Source organism: Phyllopteryx taeniolatus, chromosome 19, assembly GCF_024500385.1.
Source record: "Phyllopteryx taeniolatus isolate TA_2022b chromosome 19, UOR_Ptae_1.2, whole genome shotgun sequence".
NCBI classification, from domain to species: domain Eukaryota; kingdom Metazoa; phylum Chordata; class Actinopteri; order Syngnathiformes; family Syngnathidae; genus Phyllopteryx; species Phyllopteryx taeniolatus.
The window spans coordinates 332,128-355,017 of record NC_084520.1 but is presented as its reverse complement, the minus strand read 5'-3'; the positions used below and the strand labels follow the sequence as shown (position 1 = coordinate 355,017).

The 22,890-nt window shown below is 45.2% G+C and overlaps 1 protein-coding gene across 5 annotated transcripts; it reads right to left on the bottom strand.

The window, feature by feature from the left end:
* Positions 1-84: 84 nt before the first annotated feature.
* gsg1l2b (gsg1-like 2b) lies at positions 85-22,326 on the bottom strand. Of its 5 annotated transcripts, XR_009785612.1 has the most exons (7): positions 21,885-22,326; positions 18,955-19,002; positions 12,622-12,774; positions 5,290-5,401; positions 3,924-4,140; positions 2,817-2,862; positions 2,591-2,680 (listed from the first exon to the last, which is right to left on the bottom strand). XR_009785612.1 is itself a non-coding variant. In XM_061755660.1 (6 exons), the coding sequence occupies exons 1-6, from the start codon at positions 22,183-22,185 to the stop codon at positions 2,576-2,578; spliced, it is 765 nt and encodes a 254-aa protein (XP_061611644.1). In that variant the 5' UTR covers positions 22,186-22,326; the 3' UTR covers positions 2,438-2,575. The 5 variants fall into 5 exon arrangements, 3 of the variants coding, with proteins under 3 accessions (XP_061611642.1, XP_061611643.1, XP_061611644.1); XM_061755660.1 differs by lacking the exon at positions 3,924-4,140 and having other exon boundaries at positions 2,438-2,680; XR_009785613.1 differs by lacking the exon at positions 2,817-2,862 and having other exon boundaries at positions 2,542-2,680.
* Positions 22,327-22,890: the final 564 nt, after the last annotated feature.

Sequence of the window (22,890 nt, the reverse complement as noted above, 5' to 3'; positions counted from 1 at the left end):
TCCGTCGTAAATCGAGGACAGCTGTAACAGGTGAGAAGGAAACACGACAAAAGCTATGACAGCACTGCCCTCTTGTGGCCAATATGTGAACAATTTCAACTTTATACTGCAAATATATTCTCCACAAATTGTAACCAAAGGACATGTATACAAAAAGTGCCACAAACATTGTACATTGAGACAAAACATGCTTTTAGTACTCAGTCCTTTTAAAATAGAATCTAGAATCAAACCAAGATATACAACAAAGTTAGATTGACATATTTAGACACACGTTGCCGTACACGTTCTTTCAAATGACCGGGTTTCTATATTGATATAGTAACGCGTTATGTCAGCTCGACTCAGAATGTAACCCTTCACTGATGATTTTTTGGGCAATTCGCACAGCTGCCGCATGTTTTCTTTCAATTGGTATCCGAGGAGAAGAAACAAACAAACAAACAATAACCTTGGACGGAAAGCATCCTGCCGCGAGCAAACACACGCCACACGGCCTTTTTGAAAAAAAATACACATTTACACGCTTACCAGCGATGTAACTAAAGTATTTACTAACTAACTATATATTCTCCTAAGACTCGAGCTCTGTCACTACAAGACCTCATCTTGAGCCACTCACAGCAGTTGTGCACTACTTGTATACAAGTAAAAGCAAAAGCATCAACAACCTTTTTTTTTGGTGCATCCTCACCTACGCTGAATGTCACGGGCTACAACGATTCAATATCATGAAGAAAAAGCTGAAACGCACATGCATTATCATGGAAGTACCCTCGGCAGAACGGCACGGCGGCGCTGAAATTGAGCGATATGTGGAAGGCGTGCACTCAAGGCAAGGCCCGGGGGCCAGATCCGGCCCGCTACATCATCGTAAGTGGCCCGCGAGAGCAAATCATGCGCGGCAACTTCCGTGATTCGTGCACAAGTCTGTGCCAAAATGTAATAAATAATACCACTCGAGATATCGCAAGCATTATTATTATTATAATTACCAAACCCCTTTTTGCAGCAACTACTACAACAGTTGAACAAACTATTACCGTTGACTTCTGATTTCCATCCACTTGTTGCGTGGATGTAATTGGCTCTGCTTCAAACGGCGCAAGCGTTTCCATCACAGCGTGGCTGACAGAAATGTGTCCTTTCGTGACTTTGCGCAGTGCTGTAGCCTTAGCCTATTATGGGCCATTTCAATTTGGTTGTGTCCCATTTCAATTAGACCTCTTCTCAGATGGCCGTTGTTTCGTGCCCGATAAAGCGCTGCTGCTGTTATCGCCAAGAGGTGGATCGTTCGCCTCGTACGGGAATTAGCGTGCTGTCTTTATTGGGGTTGTTTTGATCTGCGAATATGCAAATCTAATGATATCGCATGACTTGACGATGGCATCAGGCTGTAAAAGCACTCGCGCTTCGGCTCGCGGAAGCAGTATGACGGTGTAGGTGCGTTGCTGGAGTACATTCCCACTTTATTCGGCCAAAGGGCCATGTGGGCGAGCACGTGAAGCATACAGCGTCAGCAAATCGGTGCTGAGGCACGTTGAGTCTTTGGAGAGCGTTATTTGATGCTCGAGAGAGAAATGCCTGCTCGCAAAAAGCAAAACGATCCTCCTGCTTCACCAGGACATTTTCATAGGTGTTGATTTTTGACACTTCTCGCTAACCCTAACCTCTACGTGCGGTCGCAAAATTGCAAAAGCCTCATATCATATTTCAACGAGGTCATGTGTGCGTTTTATTATCTAACACGAACAAATGTTGCCGTGTGTGTGTGTGTGTGTGTGTGTAGTCATGGTAACCTTGAGCTGCTTATTTCATTGGTGGAGCAGCCATGACTGAGTTGTGACACGCCCGATTGTTGTTGTGACACAACAATCCACTTTATCCATCTTGAGCACTGAACACTCATTGGCTGAGCTCTTTCCCCTTTTTCCCTTTCTCACCGTAGCCTTGTCAGCTAACAGATGCTAAAGAAATGGGCTCCATTTTCCTGCTTTGTCTTGTCTTTGTCTGTTACAGCGCAGCCTCGACGCACAGGGTCGCTCCCGATTTGGTCAAACATCGTCATCAAACGATATTTTCATGGTACAATTATGAGATTTGACATTCTTTTGTATGCTTAAACTGCAAGAAGACCCTTTTGTTCTTCAGTTCAATCGATTATTTATGATTGATAAAATATAGCGTCAACTATTTTGCTTACTGCCGTTACAACGGGCAAGTTGTATTTTTCTCACTTTTAGGATAAATGGAGATACACATTTTCTGTCAGACAGCAATGTTATTATTGGGGCGGGGGGTTGTTAGTACTTCTTTTAGGCCCCCAATAATATAAACTCTTCTGTCTCGTTGATGTTTTTCAATTTGGAAATATCTCCTCTAACAGTACTCCTCCCTCTGAGGGTCAGGCAGGTCGTTGAGGTCCATGAAGATGGACGCGTTGGAGAGTTTGCGGCCGTTGGACGAAAGGTCCAGCAGCTCCTCCGCAGTACTCGGCACCGAGCTGATGTACATGTCCCACACCTGCTCGGGGGCCTCGAGCTCCAACAGCTTCTGCTTGATCTTTAAGTTCTTCTCAATGTTCCTTCGCTTGTGCTTGAACTCCAGAATGGTTTTGGTATAGCGGTTGATGGTGGTGACAGAGGAGGCCATGCACGCTGTGAACGAGCTCCACGCTAATCTAAAGAGGAGTGGAGATCAAACGTAACGTTATGACACGTCTTGCCAAACACGGAGCATTCCCACACTTCAGAATACAGCAAGCTAACTAAATCAAGCCCGGAACTGACTCGTGACCAGTCCGGGGTGAACCTCACCCTTTCGCCCAAAGTCAGCTGGGGTAGGATCCGACTCACCTCAGACCTAAAGAGGACAAATGTTCTAAAATATGGATGGATGGATGGATGGAAAAACAAAAGAACGGTGTACTTACTTTATTTGGCAAAAAAAAAAAAAAAAAAAAGGAACTTAAACTGGTGTTCAGAATGGAGCGTGCATCCCCACTATTAAACCACATTATTGCCATTATTTATGTATTTTTTTTTTTATCAGGGTTTCAAAGGAGTGAAACGTTTCCAGGAGATTTCTCTAACGTTTTCCATGAGAAGTGAAGCTGGGGAATTTCGGAAGTTTACCAAATTGGAAGATATCATATTCAAGCAGAAATCGAAACATTTGCTTTTGTCATGAGCGCACATCCGTGCGCGACAATACATTTAAAAGCAGGACATTTCAACAGATTTATTGGTATGTAGAATATGATCGCATTTGAAATATTTGATTGGACAAGCAATTCATTGAAGAACAAAAGCATGAATGTCGAGTGAACGACGCCCAAACATCGAAGCGGTAGGGGGAGGGCCCATTTATGCCGGTTATAGCCCCGCCCCCAAAATATTCGGACAACTGAAATTGTGGAAAAGAGTTCAAATTGTCTTTTCAACTTTTTAGCCCTTTTCTTCAAACGTTATGGACTCAAAACATATCAATGACACCACTTTACCGCCTATCCTGACAAGGGTGGCCAATCCCAGCTGTCCTCGGGCAGGAGGCGGGGTCCGGCCAATCGCAGGGGCACATACAAACAAACAACCATTCGCGCTCACGTTCACACCTACGGGCAATTTAGAGTCGTTAATCAACCTCGCACGCATGTTTTGGGGATGCGGGAGGAAAGCGGAGCGCCCGGAGAAAAGCCACGCAGGCACGGGGAGAACGTGCAAAGTCCACACAGATCGAACCCCGGTCCTCAGAACTGTGAGGCAGTCGGCCACCGTGCCGCCTTGCAGGAATTAGTCAGGATCTAACATGAATTATTTCCCACAACTATACAACTATACTTCCCTTCGTGGACTTCAGCTCAGCGTTCAACACCAGCATCCCTGAACTCCTTTCCTCCAAGCTTCTCCAGCTCAGCGTCTCACCTGCCATCTGCCAGTGGATTTACAGCTTCCTGACGGGCAGGACACAGCAGGCGAGGCTGGGGGAGGCCGCCTCATCCACACGCAGCATCAGCGCTGGGGCGCCCCGAGGTCGTGTCCTCTCTCCGCTGGCTCTTCTCTCTCTACACGAACGACTGCACCACAGCTGCCCCTCACGTTGTCCGGCCGCCTTGTGTCAACCGTCGACACCTTCGAGTTCCTGGGAATTACAATCTCTCAGGACCTGAAGCGGGCGACCGACATCAACTCCGTCCTCAAAAAGGCCCAGCGGAGGATGTACTTCCTGCGGCTTCTGAGGACGCACGGCCTGCCACCATCGAATCGGTCCTGTGTTCTTCCATCGCAGTCTGGTTTGGTGCTGCTACAAAAAAGGACAAACTCCGACTGCGACGGACAATCAAAACTGCTGAAAGGATTGTCGGTACCCCCCTACCCACCCTTGAGGACCTGCACGCTGCCAGAACTAAGCAAAATCCTCTCGGATCCTCCGCATCCAGGTCAGCGGCTCTTCCGGCTCCTTCCCTCAGGTAGGCGCTACCGATCAATGCAAACTAGAACTAGTAGACATTCCGACCGCTTCTTCCCTCTTGCCATCAACTTCTTAAACAGCTAACCTACAATTCCATTCCAACAAGCTGGCAATTTTTGGACTTGAGTTCGTTGTCACATTTCTGTGGGGCCAATTCTATATTACTCGTGCACTCGCTGTCGTCGTCTCGCCACGCTGCAACTAGCGGAGACAAATTCCTTGTGTGTTTTTTGGACAGACTTGGCAAATAAAGATGATTCGGATTCTGATTAAGAGCCAACGTTGAATTTGGTAAATTATTCCCATCGATTCCCATGTCAAGTTTCCAACTTGAAAATGTCCAGAATTTTTTGATGTATTGCAGAATTTCCCCAAGGGGAATTATTTCAAATTTGCTGTAGAAATTGAATTAATTTAACTTTATTTTCATAATTGCATGATTTTCAACTTCAATATATATATCCATATAGATATATAAGATATAGACAAGTAATCATACACCTTCACGTTCAGAGTTTTCAATTAATGAACCTAATATGCACATTTTGTTAGAAAAATAAAAATTCACGTAAACACTAAACTGCCAAACATGCAAGCCACACACATCGCTGTCCTAGAATTGAACCCAGAGCATTTGAGTGCTGTCCACAAAAAGCAGCCCGCTGCCCACAATTCTGAAGGAGCACTTGTGCACGATGCGCTCATGCCGCCGTCTTGACTGATTTGTGTCTGTGTCCGTGGAGATCACACGATTAAAAAAAAAAACCCAAAAGCTTTCCGACGACAACATGTAAAAAGCAGACACGTTTGTGGACTCACATGTATGACCAACTGTAGTCCCAAGTCTGAGGTTTCCAGTCTTCTGGGCCCAGACTGACAGACAGCTGGAAGGCTGTGGTGAACATCATGTGGGCCACCATCCCGAGCAGGCCTGCCATGCAAAAAAAAAAAAGAATACAAATGATGCACTTCTCCGGCGTCGCCACTTGGTGTCAGTAGCACATCACGTCAAGCAGTGGCGTGAGCGGACCAACTCGACGCTCATTCAGTTGGCTGGCGCACCGTCAGATTTTGAGGTCGTGATTGAACGAATGGGTCACGTGAATCTAATTTGATCCATTACGGTAAAGACATGATTTTCCTATGGAAAAACAAATGACGGATATGATTTGCATGGCACTTATTCATCAAACTGTCCTTGTTTTGAAGGAAACAATTGGCTGAAGTCCCATTTTTCAGTATTTCGATGCCAAAATGTCTTTACAGTCAGAAGGAAAGTTTCCCGATTTGAAAGGTTTTCTGACGATGCAAATGACATTGTTCTCCTTTTGCCTACTATGCCTTTGCCATGTAAATGAACACAAATTCATTTTGCGTTCTTTTACAAAATAAAGTGGTCCTTCTTTGTCACTCGAGCTGTTTTTGCCGTTAATGGCACTGGAGAGAGCCTCATTATGTTGTCGCAGTACACCAGAGGGATTTGTGAGCTGAGCTGCCAGGACATTGAGGGAGGGATTTTGGATTCAGACAATAGAACGCAGCAAAATAAATGTTTTTTTCTGAAATATGAATTATGGAATCAAAAAAAAAAACCAAGAATCAAATCTACCCAACCACGATTTTCTCACAGATGTGCTCACCACTACTCTACCTACAGTATGTTCCAGAACTTGGTGGTGCCTGACGTGTACGAACTGAAGCAAAAATAAAAGTCAACACAAATTTAGTCCAACAGTCCGCTGACCAAATTCCCCCCCCCCCCCACACACGCACACGCACACACACACGCACACGCACACGCGTTGTATTACAAGTTAAGACATCTTTGTCAGATTGAGCGGTATGAATTGAGATCACAGTCTTGACACCTTTTTTTTCCTGTGGAACTTCATTCAGCCTTTTCTGCGCAAATGAGAGAAGTTCCGCCCCTCGAACAGCAAAGGTCCTCGTGAAACAATTTCAGGTGGGTGCGGCCGTTCCATTCAAGTGAGCTCAACGGGGCAGAACGGTGAACAAGCGCAGGCCCGAAGCACCGACAGGTTGCTACGAGTTTCATAACTGAGGACAGACGTGGTTTGGGGAGCTGCCTTTACGGCGGCAGTCTGTCGTGACTTCAACTTGAAATATCCGCTTTCAAATCGTCCTCCAGCAGCGGGACGTTACTTTTGAGTGGCCTTGTTCTGCAACGAACAGATACAGATGACGTATAAAATGATCATTTAGATGACTGCGTCCACTCGTGACAAGACCGGCCGAGCTGTTTGAAAATCGAGAGCCACTTTCAAGCGAAGGCCAGAATCTATGCCCGGCGCCGCCTGTGTGGAGTTTGCATGTTCTCCCTGTCGTGCCCGCGTGGCTTTTCTCCGGGCACTCCGCTTTCCTCCCACATCCCAAAAACATGCATGCTAGGTTCATTGAGGACTCTAAATTGCCCGTAGGTGTGATTGTGAGTGCGAATGGTTGTCTGTTTATGTGTGCCCTGCGATTGACTGGCGACCAGTTCAAGGTGTACCCCGCCTCCTGCCCGGTGACAGCTGGGATGGGCTCCGGCTCGCCCGCGAGCCGCGTGAGGAGAAGCGGCTCAGAAAATGGATGGATGGATGGATATACCCTGCACTGATCATCAGTCAATCCTTAAAACGGTTCAAATTCATTTCTTTTCAGGGATTAATAAAGCGACAATCCTTCACATGCACCCAATCACAAAGCGAGTATGGGTAATGCTTGCCAAATATGAGGCACTGAAAAAGTAAGGAGCTCAATTTAATTTAACCTCCTAATTATTGGGGGGGGGGGGGGGGGCATCTGAAATGTTCATGGTTTGTAGTTTAAACACTTGTTTGATTATTTGAGGGGGAAAAAAAAAAACGTTTAAGCCTGTTCTCTTCCTGTCAGCCATTTTGGAAATGACATTATTGTAGGATGCCAACAGAAGCAGAAAACTGTGACTGAATTTCTAGTTTTGGAACGGGGAACCACCGGTAAACATTTTCAAAAGGTACCAAAATGTGTACGGGGAAGCTGCAATAGGCCACCGCACAGTCAAAAAGTGGGTGTCCAGGACCAAAGGCTCAGGATAAGAGCCTGCTTTGACAAGTAAAGGACCTTGCGAAGTCATCAGATCCTTTGGCTAGACAACCATAACTCGTGTCCCAACCTGGCATCTTCACATTATAACCTTTTGGACCTTTATAACCTTTAAAAGAAAGAGTTAAGCAAGTTGGTTAACAAAAAAGCACAGCAGTACACGCCTTTGTTCATCGCTGAACAGTCAGCGTTGAGAAAAATGGAGATTATGGAGATTATGTGAATAAGTAGTGATGAAATGATTTCTATGAATGTATTGCGTTTCTATTGCGACAAATAAAGCTAAAGGGAAATTGGGTTCAGTACTTTTGAACTGGCCCGTAAGGGCAAAGTTGGAGGAGTTTGGTGTGGAAGAAATGAAGAGCCCTGACCTCAACCCAATCAAACACCACGGAATGAAAGAGAACAGAGATCGTGAGCTTCCTTAAACTAAGTGTCACGACCGCGTGTCCTCCGACCGTTCGTAGAGCTTAACTTGTATTTTTGTACAGAGTTGAACCCGAAAGAAAGCGCTGGTTTAAGAGTGACCGTAAAGCTCGTCATCCACATGACAAGTTCGTCGTCAGCCAATAAAACCTGACGATCTTGGATCGTCCTTGCGCAAACTCTCACTTCTATTCCTCTCCTTTGATGGCTCTATAATCCACGGATGACTGCAAGTAAAATGGCAAACGTGACGAGCAGTCAATTCGGAAAAGGTCGCATCGCTCAGCTTCCTCGTATGCCGAAACATATCACGAGTGGCTTTGGAGATGAAAATGGGGCTTTTTATGAATAATATAAACATATATATATATATATATATATGAGATTCCAAATGTTCCAATTATGAAGGACGCATACAACGCACGGCGGCTTTACAGTTGCCGCCGCTATTCGGATAAAGAAATGACAGCAACTCCGGTGAGGCTTTTACTTTGGATTGGTTCGCAGGCGCCGCAGCGGAGATCAACATGACGCGCTTCCCCTAAATCATCGCCACGTGCAAATTCCAATGATTGCAGTAGCAAAGACAATCTTTCTTGTTCATGTTTGTTGACCTTATTGAACTGCCAGATTTAGGGTTGCCATGACTTAAGGTTGTGTGGTACAGTTGGCAAGCTTGCTAATGGGAAATGTTGTTTGTGCACGTCTCCACGCCAGCCATGCCGCATCTTATTCTGGCCGCTTTGTTTCGCTGGCAAAAGTCTTTTGGTCTCGTATTGTTCCTGGAAGTGTAACCTACGAGGTTCCAGGACGGGCGGTGGGGAAAATCCCTCGTTTGGGTTTGAAGTGGATCTTCTGTGGCGCCAGACCGGGAAGATTTCTGCCACCGCACCTTGCACGGGCGTCAACGGACAGGAGTAATATGATGTATGATGGCAAGGAAGGAAAAGCGCAGCATCTGCTGCAAGCCCCAAAACGGGCTCAATACAAAAGGTACATTTGGGCTCGCAAGCATGTTGAGAAATGATTCAGAATGAATCCATTTGCTAAAGTTCAAGCGTCCCCTGCAGATAAAGGAAGTTGAACGACTGCAAATGTGACGCCAACCATATGAACTAGCTGAGAGCAGTCCTTAGCCAATTAGAATGGCTCCTCGAGGGCAGTTGTTTTGGTCAGGGACATTGTTTCAATAGAAAGCCGATCTTCTATTGCATAACGGATGAAACATGAGTTCGTTGTCACATTTCTGTGGGGCCAATGATGCGTGACTCGTGCACTCGCTGCGGTCGTCCGTTTGCACATCTGTTGTTGTTGACCGATACTGGCCACTCACGCCAGAGTCGCATCTGCACCACTTGCACACCGACTGAGGAGTATCTGCACCATTTGCACAATCGACATTGTCCCAGATGATCGCGCGACTCTTCACTCCTTGAAGTCTCGGCGCCCTTTGCACAACGCTCATTGCGCCGGACAATTGCGAGATTGGTCATTCGAACTGCTCGAAGTGCTAGAGGACTTGTGCATCTTTTTGCCCAATTGTCAAAAAACAAGTAAACATGACCAGATAACTAGCAACCCTTCATTGCTCAGTGACTGTTTTTTGTCAATGTCTTTCTGTCTCCAAAGTGTTCTCTGTCAATTGACCGACCGTCTGTTGTCGTACTCGAGCGGCTCCGACGACCGGAGACAAATTCCTTGTGTGTTTTTTGGTTACTTAACAAATAAGGAAGATTCTGATTCTGATTAAAGCTTGTGGTTGTGCAACATTTTTTAAAAAAAAATGAACAGGTGAAAATTGGGAATAGCCTTTCATACATCAACTGTGAGTTCATTTGTTGCAAACAAAAGAGTTGTGCACAAGTTCCGCGTACACTCAAAATTCCCATCAAATTTAGGACAGCGGCCGGCCAATTCTCTTCTGACTTCCGTGCCTATGTTAGTGAATCCAAATTCAGGCCATCTGTTTAATTCATCGAAAGCGGAGCTTTGAAAATACGTGCGATGGTCCCAAAATGTGAAAACATTTCTTCATCTTTCTCCTCTTTTCAAAAGGTCGGTATTGCGCTGTGCCGATGGCGCTGCGCAAAGGCCTTCAGACAGCCTTAATAAGGATTTGAATTGAGATCACTTGGCCAATATAGAATGACTCGAAGGTTAAGACTTCAGATTTGCACACGTCACGTGCAACGCATCCGGTCGATATCACTTTCGACTGTTTTCTCGACTCGTTGATTTCATCAAACACAACAGAATGAAGTTCAACTTTCAAGCTGGAGAGCACAATAAGGTGGCTGTAATGAAACAGACACAAAGCGTATCCCTTCCATTACAGTTCCTCAATGTGGACTGAAGGGCTCAATTATTTAGCCGATAGCTCTTGAGAAGCAGGGAAGTCGACCGTGCACAGAAAGTCTTTGCGGCTAAGCGGAATATCTTTCACCGCGCCGAGCCCGGCGGTCGCCATCACTTTCACACGGTGGACCGGAGAGAAGGTCGTCGTTAATTCCTTCGGCGAGGGAGGGAAGGCCCACGTGCCAAGTGGCGAGAAATCTCAGTTGGCTGAAAGTGGCCTCCATAATACACGCATGGACCGACTGTTGTAAAGATGCTTTTTCCACATTTAGAAGGTTTTTTGTTTTTGAAATGCCGGTTTCAATTTGTACAAAAAACGAACAACCCCCCCCAAAAAACTAAGGCTTTGTAGTTCTTTTCTGATCACTTTAAGTGCTGCACTAAACACTCATGTTGCTATGCAAAAATCTGAGTCTGATTCGAACGCATCTCATTACGCTGCATTTGTGCAAATTTGTCACTAATCTTTCCAATGTTTGAGCGGAGGTGTGGACACGAGTCGCATCACTTGGACTCGAGTCGTGAATCTGATGACCTTCGACTCGAAGACTTGGACTCGAACAGCAATGACTCGTGACTTCTCGTCGACTTGAAAAGACAAACGCATTCATATCTTCTCTTTCTACAGCTATATGTATCACTTATTGTTATACTACAGAAATACATGAGAATGACTACTTATGATGTCAAAATGTACCACGCTGTTATTGTTACCGTCGACACCCTTGTGAGCACGCTCTGGTAAAGGAATTGACCACGTGGTCATTCTTTCTTTCACACACAACCGAAAGTCAAAGTACAACATAAAGGGGACCGTTACATCCCAACCGCCGCCGGTAACGTACACACGAACGACGACGACGATTAACGGAACACAAACGTTCATTATTGCAAGAATAAAAGAATCCACATTGGATCGCGCGGCCTGATGTCACGTCCGCTTGCTTTCGTGAGCATTGGGAGCTAGCTTTGCGAGCTAGCATGCAAATAGTTACACGGCAGGCCGGCCGGCCGGCCGTGCGCCTTCCGGGCTTCCTGCGCATGAACGGTCTGCTTCAGTAAGTGGAGTGTTCTCCAGAATCACTCTTGTATTTTGCTATTTGTTCACTTTATTTACCGATCAGAACACGGCTAGCATCTATTCCACAGTAAACTTCATTCCTGTGTCCGGACGTGCGAACGGCAAAGCCGTTCGGGGGATTCCCCCCCAGACCTTTCTTCCCGCAGAGAATTTTTTCGATTCTAAAATAAATTACATTTCTTCACTCAGAAAAACATTGATGGACACCACTCAAGCCTCATTTCTTTGCTTTTTTTCCGGGGGGGGGGGCTGACCCTGGGGAAGCCTGGTTTTTCTTGTTATGCCGTACGAGAATTAAGTGTAATTGCACATCCGCTACAGTAGGTGGCAGTGGCGCTCTTGCTACACCATTTTGCACCAAGCAAACGACAGGAAGCGTAAACAAGAGACCTGGACACATTTGGAGGCAAAGACGCAGGAAGAGATGGAGAAAATGGGCCCGAGGCTAAGACTTGGTTGGAAGTTGAACTGTTTCTTTCTTTTTCTTATTTTGTTTTCTTTAATGGTAATACGGATACAATGTTATGCAGAGGTGTACTAATGACAATTTTATAGACAAAGGATACCATTTATAGTCGCAAAATGTTCTTCCTCCTGGGGGGCGAAACGGAAGTGCTTTATAACAGATGACAAACGTGTGTTCCTCTTTTTTTAAAATGCTCCCAAAAAATGCCCATTCGTATTTGTTTGAAATTGCCGCAGGAGAAATGTTTGCAAACAAGAAAATTCCGTTTCCTCCCAAATGCACAATGGGAATTCAAGAACAATACTGTTGATTGTCTAAAAGAGGAAAGCAATTGGTCTTTCACGAGGAAATGAAATGTCTCATTTTCTCTGGTGTATTCATCATTGCTTTTTAACCAAACAAAAATATACTTTACACTTGATTATGCCGACATAATTGTCAGTAGAATACTCGATTAATAATTGCAGCACAACTGGAGGCAAATGATTTGCGACGGGTCCGTTGAATGCCACTTCCGAAAAAAGTCACAGCATAGCATGTTCCGAGAATAACTGAACGGGCTATTGATCAGTTTTGAAGGGGCAATCAACTAAGAGTTGGAGCCAATCAAGTGCCAGTAATGAGTGTGTGGTTGAGCAATCATTTTCTCTCAAAACTCATTTTAAGGACAGCTTTCCACATGGGGAGTTTACGGGCCCTCGACATTGGGGTCTGGTCAGGTCTGGATTGTACCCACCTGAAAGCACGGTGAAAATGGCAGCAAAGGCATTGAGCTTGAGGCCATCGATGACGTTTCCAAACTGGCACACTTCTATTGACATGAGGATGCCCCCGGTGGCCAAGAGCATGATGTACAGGCACTCTGCCACGATGCACAACCACAGAACCCCTATGGAAGTCGGAGACGGTACAAGAATTACAAAGACGCAGATTCAATATCACATCATAAAAACGCTTCAAACCATTGGATGTAAGCTATGGTGCAAATACAGTGGCTACGGAAAGTATTCAGACCCCCTTACATTTTTCACTCTTTTTTTATATTGCAGCCATTTACTAAAATCATTTAACTTCACCCCCCCCCCCCCCCCCCCCTCGTTAATGTACACACAGCACCCCATAGTGACTGAAAAACTGAAATATCACACAGCCATAAGTATCCGGGCCCTTTGCTCAGTATTTAGCAGAAGCCCCCTTTTGAGCTAATCCAGCCATGAGTCTTTTGGGGAACGATCACACCTGGATTTGGGGATCCTCTGCCATTCGTCCTTGCAGAGCCTCTCCAGTTCTGTCAGGTTGGATGGTGAACGTTGGTGGACAGCCATGTTCAGGTCTTTCCAGAGATGCTCAATTGGGTTTAAGACAGGGCTCCGGCTGGGCCATTCAAGAACAGTCACAGAGTTGTTCTGGAGCCACTCCTTCAGTATTTTAGCTGTGTGCTTCGGGTCATTGTCTTGTTGGAATTTGAACCTTTGGCCCAGTCTGAGGTCCTGAGCACTCTGGAGAAGGTTTTCGTCCAGGATAACCCTGTACTTGCCCGCATTCATCTTTCCTTCCATTGCAACCGGTCGTCCTGTCCCTGCAGCTGAAAAACACCCCCACCACCACCATGGTTCCCTCTTGGGACTGTATTGGACAGGTGATGAGCAGTGCCTGGTTTTCTCCACACATGCCACTTAGAATTAAGGCCAACAATTTCTATCTTGGTCTCATCAGACCCGAGAATCTTATTTCTCACCATCTTGGACTCCTTCAGGTGTTTTTGTTTTTTAGCAAACTCCATGCGGGCTTTCATGTGTCTTGCACTGAGGAGAGGCTTCCTTCCGTCGGGCCACTCTGCCATAAAGCCCCGACTGGTGGAGGGCTGCAGTGATGGTTGACTTTCTAGAACTTTCTCCCATCTCCCGACTGCATCTCTGGAGCTCAGCCACAAGTGATCTTTGGATTCTCCTTTACCCCTCTCCCACCGAGGCTCTTCTCCCCCGATTGCTCATGGAAGGGTTCTGGTCGTCCCGAGCGTCTTCCATTTCAGGATTATGGAGGCCACTGTGCTCTTATGAACCTTAAGTGCAGCAGAATTTTTTGTAACCTTGGCCAGATCTGCGCCTTGCCACAATTCTGTCTCTGAGCTCTTCAGGCAGTTCCTTTGACCTCATAATTCCCCATTTGCTCTGACATGCACTGTGAGCTGTGAGGTCTTACATAGACAAGGTGTGTGGCTTTCCTAATCCAGTCCAATCAGTACAATCAAACACAGCTGGACTCCCATGAAGGTGTGGAACCATCTCAAGGATGATCAGAAGAAATGGACAGCACCCGCGTTCAATATATGTGAGTGTCACAGCAAAGGGTCTGAATACTTGTGGCTGTGTGATATTTCAGTTTTTCTTTTTTAATCAGCAAAAATGTCAGCAATTCCGTTTTTTTCTGTCAACATGGGGCGCTGTGTGTCCATTAATGAGGAAAAGTGAACTTGAATGATTTGAACAAATGACTGCAATATAACGAAGAGTGACAAATTTAAGGGGTCTGAAAACTTTCCGCACCCACTGTATGTACGTATGTATGTTCAGTATATCACACAACATCATCAAGTGATTGTGAAGTCATTCATCATAAGCTGGACCAAGGTGGTATCCCGGTTGCCCAAAATATCCTGATTGGAATGATATTTCCCTAAAACAAAGAATCCACTTGCTTCTCATGGAATTTCCCACTCACGCGAATGTGTTCGTCAATTCGATGGTTTGAGATGGGCAGACGGTTACAGACTGGCTTCAGGCAGGAATGTTTTTGAAAAATCGAATAGAGTGGTGCCTTCACATACGAGTGACCCGACTGTGAGATATGAGCCGTCGTCCATCGCTCTGACTTGCGGGCAAAAATGTGACATATGAGTGCCGCACGGAGGCAGCGAACCGTCCGACTTTGCGTCGAGTCCGCTAGCTTAACGTTAATGCATCATGGGAAACGCCATAGACAGGCTAATGAATAGCAGCTATGTGGCGGTGTTGGAACTCTTTAAGGAACAGATATGTGAACCCAAACTGTGCAGCAACACACGTAGACAGACAATATAACAAAACTCAGTGGCATGCATTCTTTATCCTGTGTAAAAAAAAAAAATATATATATATATATATATATATATAAATATTACTGCAGTTACGGTGTCGCTTACAGTAGCTGTGAAAAAGTAATGAGCCAAGTTGAGTTTAACTTGCTTGTAAGTTTATTTCAGAAAAATCTTTAAGCCTCTCCTCTTCTTGTCAGCCATTTTGGAAATGACATCATTGCTGGATGCCCTTCAGAAGCCAAAGAGCTACAAGAGAATTTCTTGCTTTGGAAGGGGGACCGCCGCCACGAAAGAATTTTAAAAGGTTACAAAATGTGTATGGGGGAGAGTCAAAAAGTGGGTGTCCAGGATCAAGGGCCAAGAACAAGTCTGCTTTCTGCTGACAAGCAAGGGAGCAGCAGACTTTCTTCGGCGGTTAATCCTGGGAATAGTGCAAGGCTCTTTGGAAAGCTTTTTATCAAGTACAATATTATAGAATGCTATTGTCTTTCTTACAAAGCACATTGCAAACATTTTTGTTGGTTTTTGGGGAGGCGGGAACAGATTAACGGCATTTCCAATCTTTTCAATGGGGAAAGATGATTTCCGATACGAGTGTTTTTAGTTACGAGCGAGGTGATGGAACGAAATCAACTCGTATTTCAAGGCACCAAATTAACAGTGCCCATCGTGACCATGTGATCAAACAGTTTGCTTGCTTATTGAATAAAAGGGTCTTAAATCACTGACGGTGTAGCGGTGCACTCGCCTGACTTTGGCGCGGGCAGCGTGGGATCAGTTCCCACTCAGTGACGGCGTGAATGTGAATGTGTTCCCCCATCCTGTCCTGTCTGGGGCTTTTCGGTCCTCTCTCATCTTTTTCTATTGGTCACCGGTTGCCCCGCACCCCCACAAATAGGACCACCATTTGACCGTTGTAACGTTACTTATGGTCAAACAAGATTTCTGTTGTGGTTCGCACCCCTGTTCCCCTTGTCCGTTCTGTCCCTCGGTCTATTCCCTAAAACCCTTTTCTGTCTGGCTGCATTTTTAATAAACATCAGAAGAATCCCCCCCCCCCAAAAAAAAAAAAAAGCAGTGGCCGTATTTCAAACTCCCCTGTTGCACAGCGAAACTGTTCCAGCACAAAAGGCAAACAGATGCACCATTGTGCAAGGCCATGCACATGAACAGGGCAGGTTGAAAAAAAACAACAACAACCATGTACATTGATTTCAAATGTATTTCATAAAGTTTGGAACGAAGCTGTACCACAGCAAAATGAGAAAGTGCTGAAGTGCTTAATGCCGAAAAATCTCCTGCTGTATCGTATGACGCATGCATCTGCAAAGCACCGCTAAAATTCAAGTCTGAAAAAAAATACCGTTAAACATTGAATCAAAGCTTGGCGGCAGTATTGTTTTATTTCTTCAAATGCGCATAGAAGTTAGAATATTGCGAAACAGGTTGATTTCAAGGACATCGCCCATGCCAGCGTGTGCACCTGATGGCAAAATGTGATTAGCATAGCTTGTATATGTATAAGCACGGAATCAGCCGGCTTCTCTCGACACCATCGGTCATTCTACAGCACCGATAATGCTGATTCATTGACATCGGGCGACGTCACGTGACTAATTACGGTATGTCGTCCATCCAGCGTGATGATTGAAAACAGGACCGCTGTACGCATGTTCCTCGTTCGAAGCACTTCTGCAATCAATTTGTCTGGTTAATACAGATCGCTGGCCGAAGAATAGGCGACGAGCATTTAAGTGTTCCCTGGAAAGCCGAGCGCGGCCATCTGGTCCGTTTGTACTCGAAGCCCTTCCTGGAATGCTCTGAATTGCACAGATTGCAGAAGGGACCCCTTAATACGCGTTTACTTGGAAAGATGCGCATTTGCGTCTCTGGGACATTTTTGCGTTGGGTTTGCCATTTACACACAGTACATGTTCAAGGTCATTTGTGTTTCTAATTTAGAAATAACAGCACAATAGTCTTGGTTTCTCAACTATTAGCTCAACTAAGGTATAACAGCATTCTCAGCACGAATATTAAAAAGGGGGTGGAATCCGTTTTTCGGCGTTACATGAAGGATTAATCCCAAGCGGCACAGCTGAGGGAACGAGAAAGAATCGATGCGGGAGATTGATTAGCGCCTCCGATCAGTGCTAAGTGGTAACGTGTGTAGAAACATTTTTGGGGGTCACCGGTGTCAACCAGGCAACGCAATCTGCGTTGTTGCGCACTTGCCAGTGTGACGTAGCCGCCTGCATGAACAACGAACATTCTCCTTTCGCCCATTAGGGACACATCCAATTGGATTTGATCAACAGAAAACCGTCTTGGCTTTTGCTTCAGTGCGTTCTCCAAGAACCGTAGGAGTTACGAGGCTGTCACAGGAAGTGCACAGCGTAGTTTGTTCACAAATAAAGTGGAGTTAAATGGAGTTTGAAAAAGAACTTTTCGACATTCCTGGCCACCCATTCCGTCGGCAGTACCGCTTGTCCGCACTCGGGTCGCGGGCATGCTGGAGCCGAGCCAGCTCCTCGTGGGGCGAACACCTGAACTGCTACAACAATTCAGTGCAATAAATTCAATCCATCATAAGCTCAATTATTGTTCATTTCACTTCACATAAGGTGTGAAGTCGGTTTTGAGTCTTATTATAAAAAAACATTTGATTACTACTCCAATATTTGGTGCGACTGGAGCAAGATTGGATGACTTGACTTGCGACTTGCTTGACGACTTTACTTGGTTGCTTTTTGTCATTTTTTATTTTGGACTTGAGACTTGAAGGTTAGGATTTGAGACTTGCTTGTGACTCACTCACACCTCGGAAAGCTGCCAAATGACACGCCAGTATTTTGAGGTCAGCAACATATAGCAAAAAAACAACTATGAACTGGGTCATTTTTTGGAACGCTGAACTTAGTTCAACATTTGGAATGATCAACTATGAACTGAACTGGTTCATTTTTGGAACGCTGAACTGAACTTTGAACTACGTCGCTTGGAAAATGAACTTTCCCAGCACTGAGGGAGTCTTAGTTAACGAACTACTTAATCATCGAACACTTTACGATGAATCAGAGAGCACGTCCCAGTTTTGGTCAGGTTCTCAAATGAGCACCAGAGGTTGTGGCTTGGTGCTCAATTTTATTCATGATCCACAGAATTGGCGTTACTTATTTTCCATCAAAATAAAGAAATCCAACTGTTTTTTGGTCAAATGACCTTGAAATTCACAGCCTGTATGTGGAAAATGTTCATATCTGTAACAATAGACGTTCATTTCGACACACTGTAAATTATATCGTACCTTGCATTCTGTGTTTACATGTAATTATAGATCAATACTTATCATGCTGTGAGGAAATGGAGGAGTCTCGCACGGGGCACCATTAAAGCTAGCACGGCCCCCGACTTGGTCTAATCCACGGATTTGATGACTGTCAGGTAAGACGGAATGATGGCCAATTAGGAATTGACCTGCAACTTGTGCTATTGCTGGACTGGACGAAGGGAAAAGCAAAGGTGTTGCTATTATTACGGCCTCACGATAAAAAGGACAAGGAGAAGATTTTGCCAGTTGTCCTAGCTTCTTAGATTTCTTCCTCCCCGATGATTTCTTCTTTGTATGTTTTAGCAGTCTGGATGCTCTGTGGCACCATGTTGCCTCTCGCAGGTCAGTTTTTGGACCATACCATATGTTTGGGTCAGGGGAGAAGACGCCATGTTTTTCAGCAGATTTCTAAATGTATTTGTGTGTGTGTGTGGTGTACTTCCACTCATTCTAAGAACAACGGGAACATCAACAACAGTACATTCAGAATATTTTCTTCATGGGTGGGCTCTGAAGATGTTCGAAATCACGACGAGTACCGGGCTTTCTCGTCATTGGACTTCTCATGGAACAAAAAAGAAATGCTGATTTGTTGAAATTTGAACTATTAGCAATGACAATTTATACAGCAGTATTAATGAGCATTCTTATTGTCAGCTTACCTCTTTCATTTGCTGGTGCGACGTAGATAAAACTTCTGCAGTTTTCCCCTGCGAGATAAAACAGTGAAATGTTTCTACTGCTACATTCTGACATCATTTGTTAGCATTCACTTTCAACAATTCCGTCCGTGCGAGTCGAACTCGGATAATCCAATTCAATCGATGTAGGGATTTCCTCCGAGGGTAAGTAAAAGCCATGCCATTCTTAAAAGCTGCCTTCCATCTTGTCTGTCGGAGTGTCCTCGGATCTTAAGGATTTCATTGTCAGCAGGCGAAACGCTCAAAAAGCTTTGCAGGCGCTGTTGCTCCCAGATGGCTTAAGTGGAAGTGAAAGAACATTCGGAGATGGTTTTGTTGGTTGAATAAAACATCAACCTGGACATCAAAATCCATCCATCCCTTTTCTGCAGCACTTGTCCTGATTGAGGCGTGAGCTGGAGTCCGTTGCAATGGGTTGCCAGTCAAAACAATCTTGTCTATTGAAGACTTCACAAAGAGAGAGGAAAAAAAAAAAACACAAACGCTTTTGGAAACACATTTTTTCATGAAGATTATGAACGAATGCACGGTGATGCTTGTGGTTGGAACCTCTGCCTCAACAGTTCAGAGTTGGAATTTTTCTGGTCAGTGAGGACTTTGCATGGTCTCCCTCTGGGTGTGTTCCACATTACAAAACATGCATGTTAGGTTAATTGAAGGCTCTAAATTGTCCTTAGGTGTTCTTCGTATGTTCCCTACGATTGGCTGGCGACCAGTCCAGGGTGTACCCCGCCTATCGCCCAGAGTCGGCAGGGATAGGCTCCAGTTCACATGTGACCCTAATGATGACAAGCGCGATGCAAAATTGCCCATAGGTGCGAATGTGAGTGCGAATGGTTGTTTGCTTGTATGTGCCCTGCGATTGGCTGGCAACCAGTTGAGGGTGGACCCCGCCCGCCTCCTGCCCGATGACAGCTGGGATAGGCTCCAGCCAGGAGGAGCGGCTCAGAAAATGGATGGATGGATGGAGGGGCTTGTTTAGCACTGTGTTACTTCACCTTTCCTTTTAACAACACTCAACAAGCGATTGGGGAACTGAGGAAACTCATTGTTGAAGCTTTGCAGGTGGAAACGCTTTCCCCTTCTTGCTTGATAAACAACTTCAGCACTCTTTCCCACTTTGCGTCAGTCAAATTGAGACGAGCTCGGGCTTAAAGAAGTCTGCAGCATTTCTGGGTGTTGTTCATGTATGGCTTTTGCTTTGCATAGTAGAGTTTTAACTTGCATTTGTCGATGTAACGATGGAACTGTGTTGACTAGAAATGTTTCTGAGCCCGCGTGGCAATATCCTTGAGACAATGATCCCGATTTGGAATACAGTGCCACCTGAGGGATCGAAGGTCAGGGGCATTCACTGTTGCTTTTCGACCTCGCCTCATACGCAGAGATTTCTCCAAGAGTCCCTGAATCTTTTGAGGTTATTATGGACTGTAGATGACAAAATGCCTAAATTCTGAAACTGTTGGGACTATTTGCTCCCTCGCCCCATCCTTGCTTGTGAGCAACTGAGCCTTTCGGGGATGCCCCTTTTGTACCCGATAATGCCACTCACCTGTTTCCAATGAACCTGTCCACCTGTAGAATGTTCCAAACAGGAACATTGTGTTTGAGCATTCTTCAACTTTCCCACTCTTTTAGTTTTCCCTGTGCGAGCTTTTTTGGAACATGTTGCAGGATTCAAATTCAAAATGAGAGAATATTTCGACAAACCAAAAACAAACCCCACCAATGACATTCATTGCTCGGAACATGAAATATCTCGTCTTTGTAGTGTATTCAGTTAAATGTAGTTTGAAAAGGATGTGCAAATGTTTTTGTTTACACGATACGCAACGTTCCAAATTCATTGGAATTTGGGTTTGGAGAATCTCAGCATTCACACAATAGGAACACGAAGGAGATTTTGGTTTCATGCGCAACGGCATGAATTTATTATATGAATATATATGTAAACTATGAAACGTTGAAGAAAAACATTTGGACACAAAGCATTAGTGTGACTTAAGCAACAAAAAGAACAAGCAGGAAAATAGGTTCGTGATGAAACATAGATTTTAGTATTTACACAATAAGAATAAGAATTATTATTTAGTTTGACATACAACGCTACTCATGTTCATGATTGTCTCCCAGCATTCACGCCAAATCATTTGAAGAATGACTTGTTGGATACAGGAACGCAGGAGTCTGAGTTCTAGTCTCTGTGTGCTCAGGAAAACAATCCATCAATAAATATGTATGTAGAAGGGAAACGACACGACTCGATTAGTGTCATTGAGTCGCAACATAATGGCAAAAGTATAAAGAGGGTCAAGAAATGTACGGAGGTAAATATATTGATGCGCCAAAGCAATCATGAGAATGCTTGTCTTTCGGCATTCCTGCAATGTAAAGGGAAACAAGATGGGGCGGCCTCTCAGCATCTGCAAAATATTTGGCTGTGAATTCATGCACAACAAGCAGGAAAACAGCGTGGATGGGAAGCTTCTATTGGAGTCGCCACACAACAAGACGAAGGATCATCTAGTTTCGATACGTCAAGGCGGCATTCTCACGTTAAGAATAGAAGTGAAACTATCACACCGATTCCGTCTCTTAGCATATCCAAATATCCGCTCACACTATTGCAATCGGGTTTGTTCATCTCTCTGCAATAACAATTACGAAGAAAAGGTATCGCTCGAGAAACCTTTTGAAAGTGTGGCGCATCATTGCATTTGAGCCAAAGTTTGTCTCGCGTTCAGAAATGATTGGAAAGAAAACGTGAGAATTGATGTCAAGGTTTGTCACTGAGTTCAGCATCAGTGGAAATATTTGGCCGCCGGTTCTTCCGCTCGACAGCTAAAAGCTGAGGGGGAAACAGAGGCCAAAACGTCGCTCGGACAATTTACCGGTCATGTTGATGTTCTGTTCGCAGGAGAACCAGATCCCGGTGTGAAACTTCCTCATGACGTACTTGTCGTCGCCGGTCTCCCAGATGTACTGCACCAGCCGCGTGTCGTTCAAATTGGAGCTGTTGTACCTGATGCAGAAGGACCGCTTGGTCGTCACCGGGCCGGCGCAGAAGGGCTTGACTACCTTGCGGGTGCCGGCGCACCAGTGGCTCGTCCCGAGAGCCGACAGCGCCAGGAACAAGGCCAGAAAGTTCAAGGTGAGAGCCAGCGACGCTCTCCGCCGCCGGTCTATGCCCATGACACAGGCCGATTTCTCCTCCTCCTCAAATCCTCATGGTCCGATGAGCCCCGCTCATATATCCGTTGGGTGGATCTTGCGTGCGCCTCTCGCATCTGCTTCTGCACTGAAGCCCGCTCGCTCGCTCATTTTGTACAGTGCGATCCCCTCGGCCCCCCACCCTCGCGAACATCTCCTCCTCTCGCCACGCAAGAGCACAAAAGATCGTCACGTGACGCCGTGCAATCAATCATCGTATGCTTTCATGTTTTCCGAACAGCGCCCCATTTTCTTCCATTGGTTTCTCAACACATATGTATATTATAGGATTAGATTATGTATATGACAATAAACACACCAAATTTAGGAGTACATTTTTGATGGCGATATATTTTGCAGCGGCGTAACTTTGAGGTGAAAGGTGAGGGGCTAATATTTTGTGTGGGGTAACAAAGGTTTTTTTGAATTGTATTTGTTTTCAATTTGAAATGCATCAACGTGGTGTACTTGGACTGTCACACGGAGAACACAGCCTCGGGCGGCGGTTGTCAAGCGTGCTACGGTGCGGGCTCCCCCCAGCGATATGTGACCATCGCCAAATCACCGTGGAAGCCTCGCGTCAGATTGCAAATTTCATTGAGTGAAAACTGAAACCGAAGAAAGAAAATATCAGATGCAGTGAGGTCATAAAAATGTCTTTGTGGTCTTTTATAGCTTGTTTCCCTG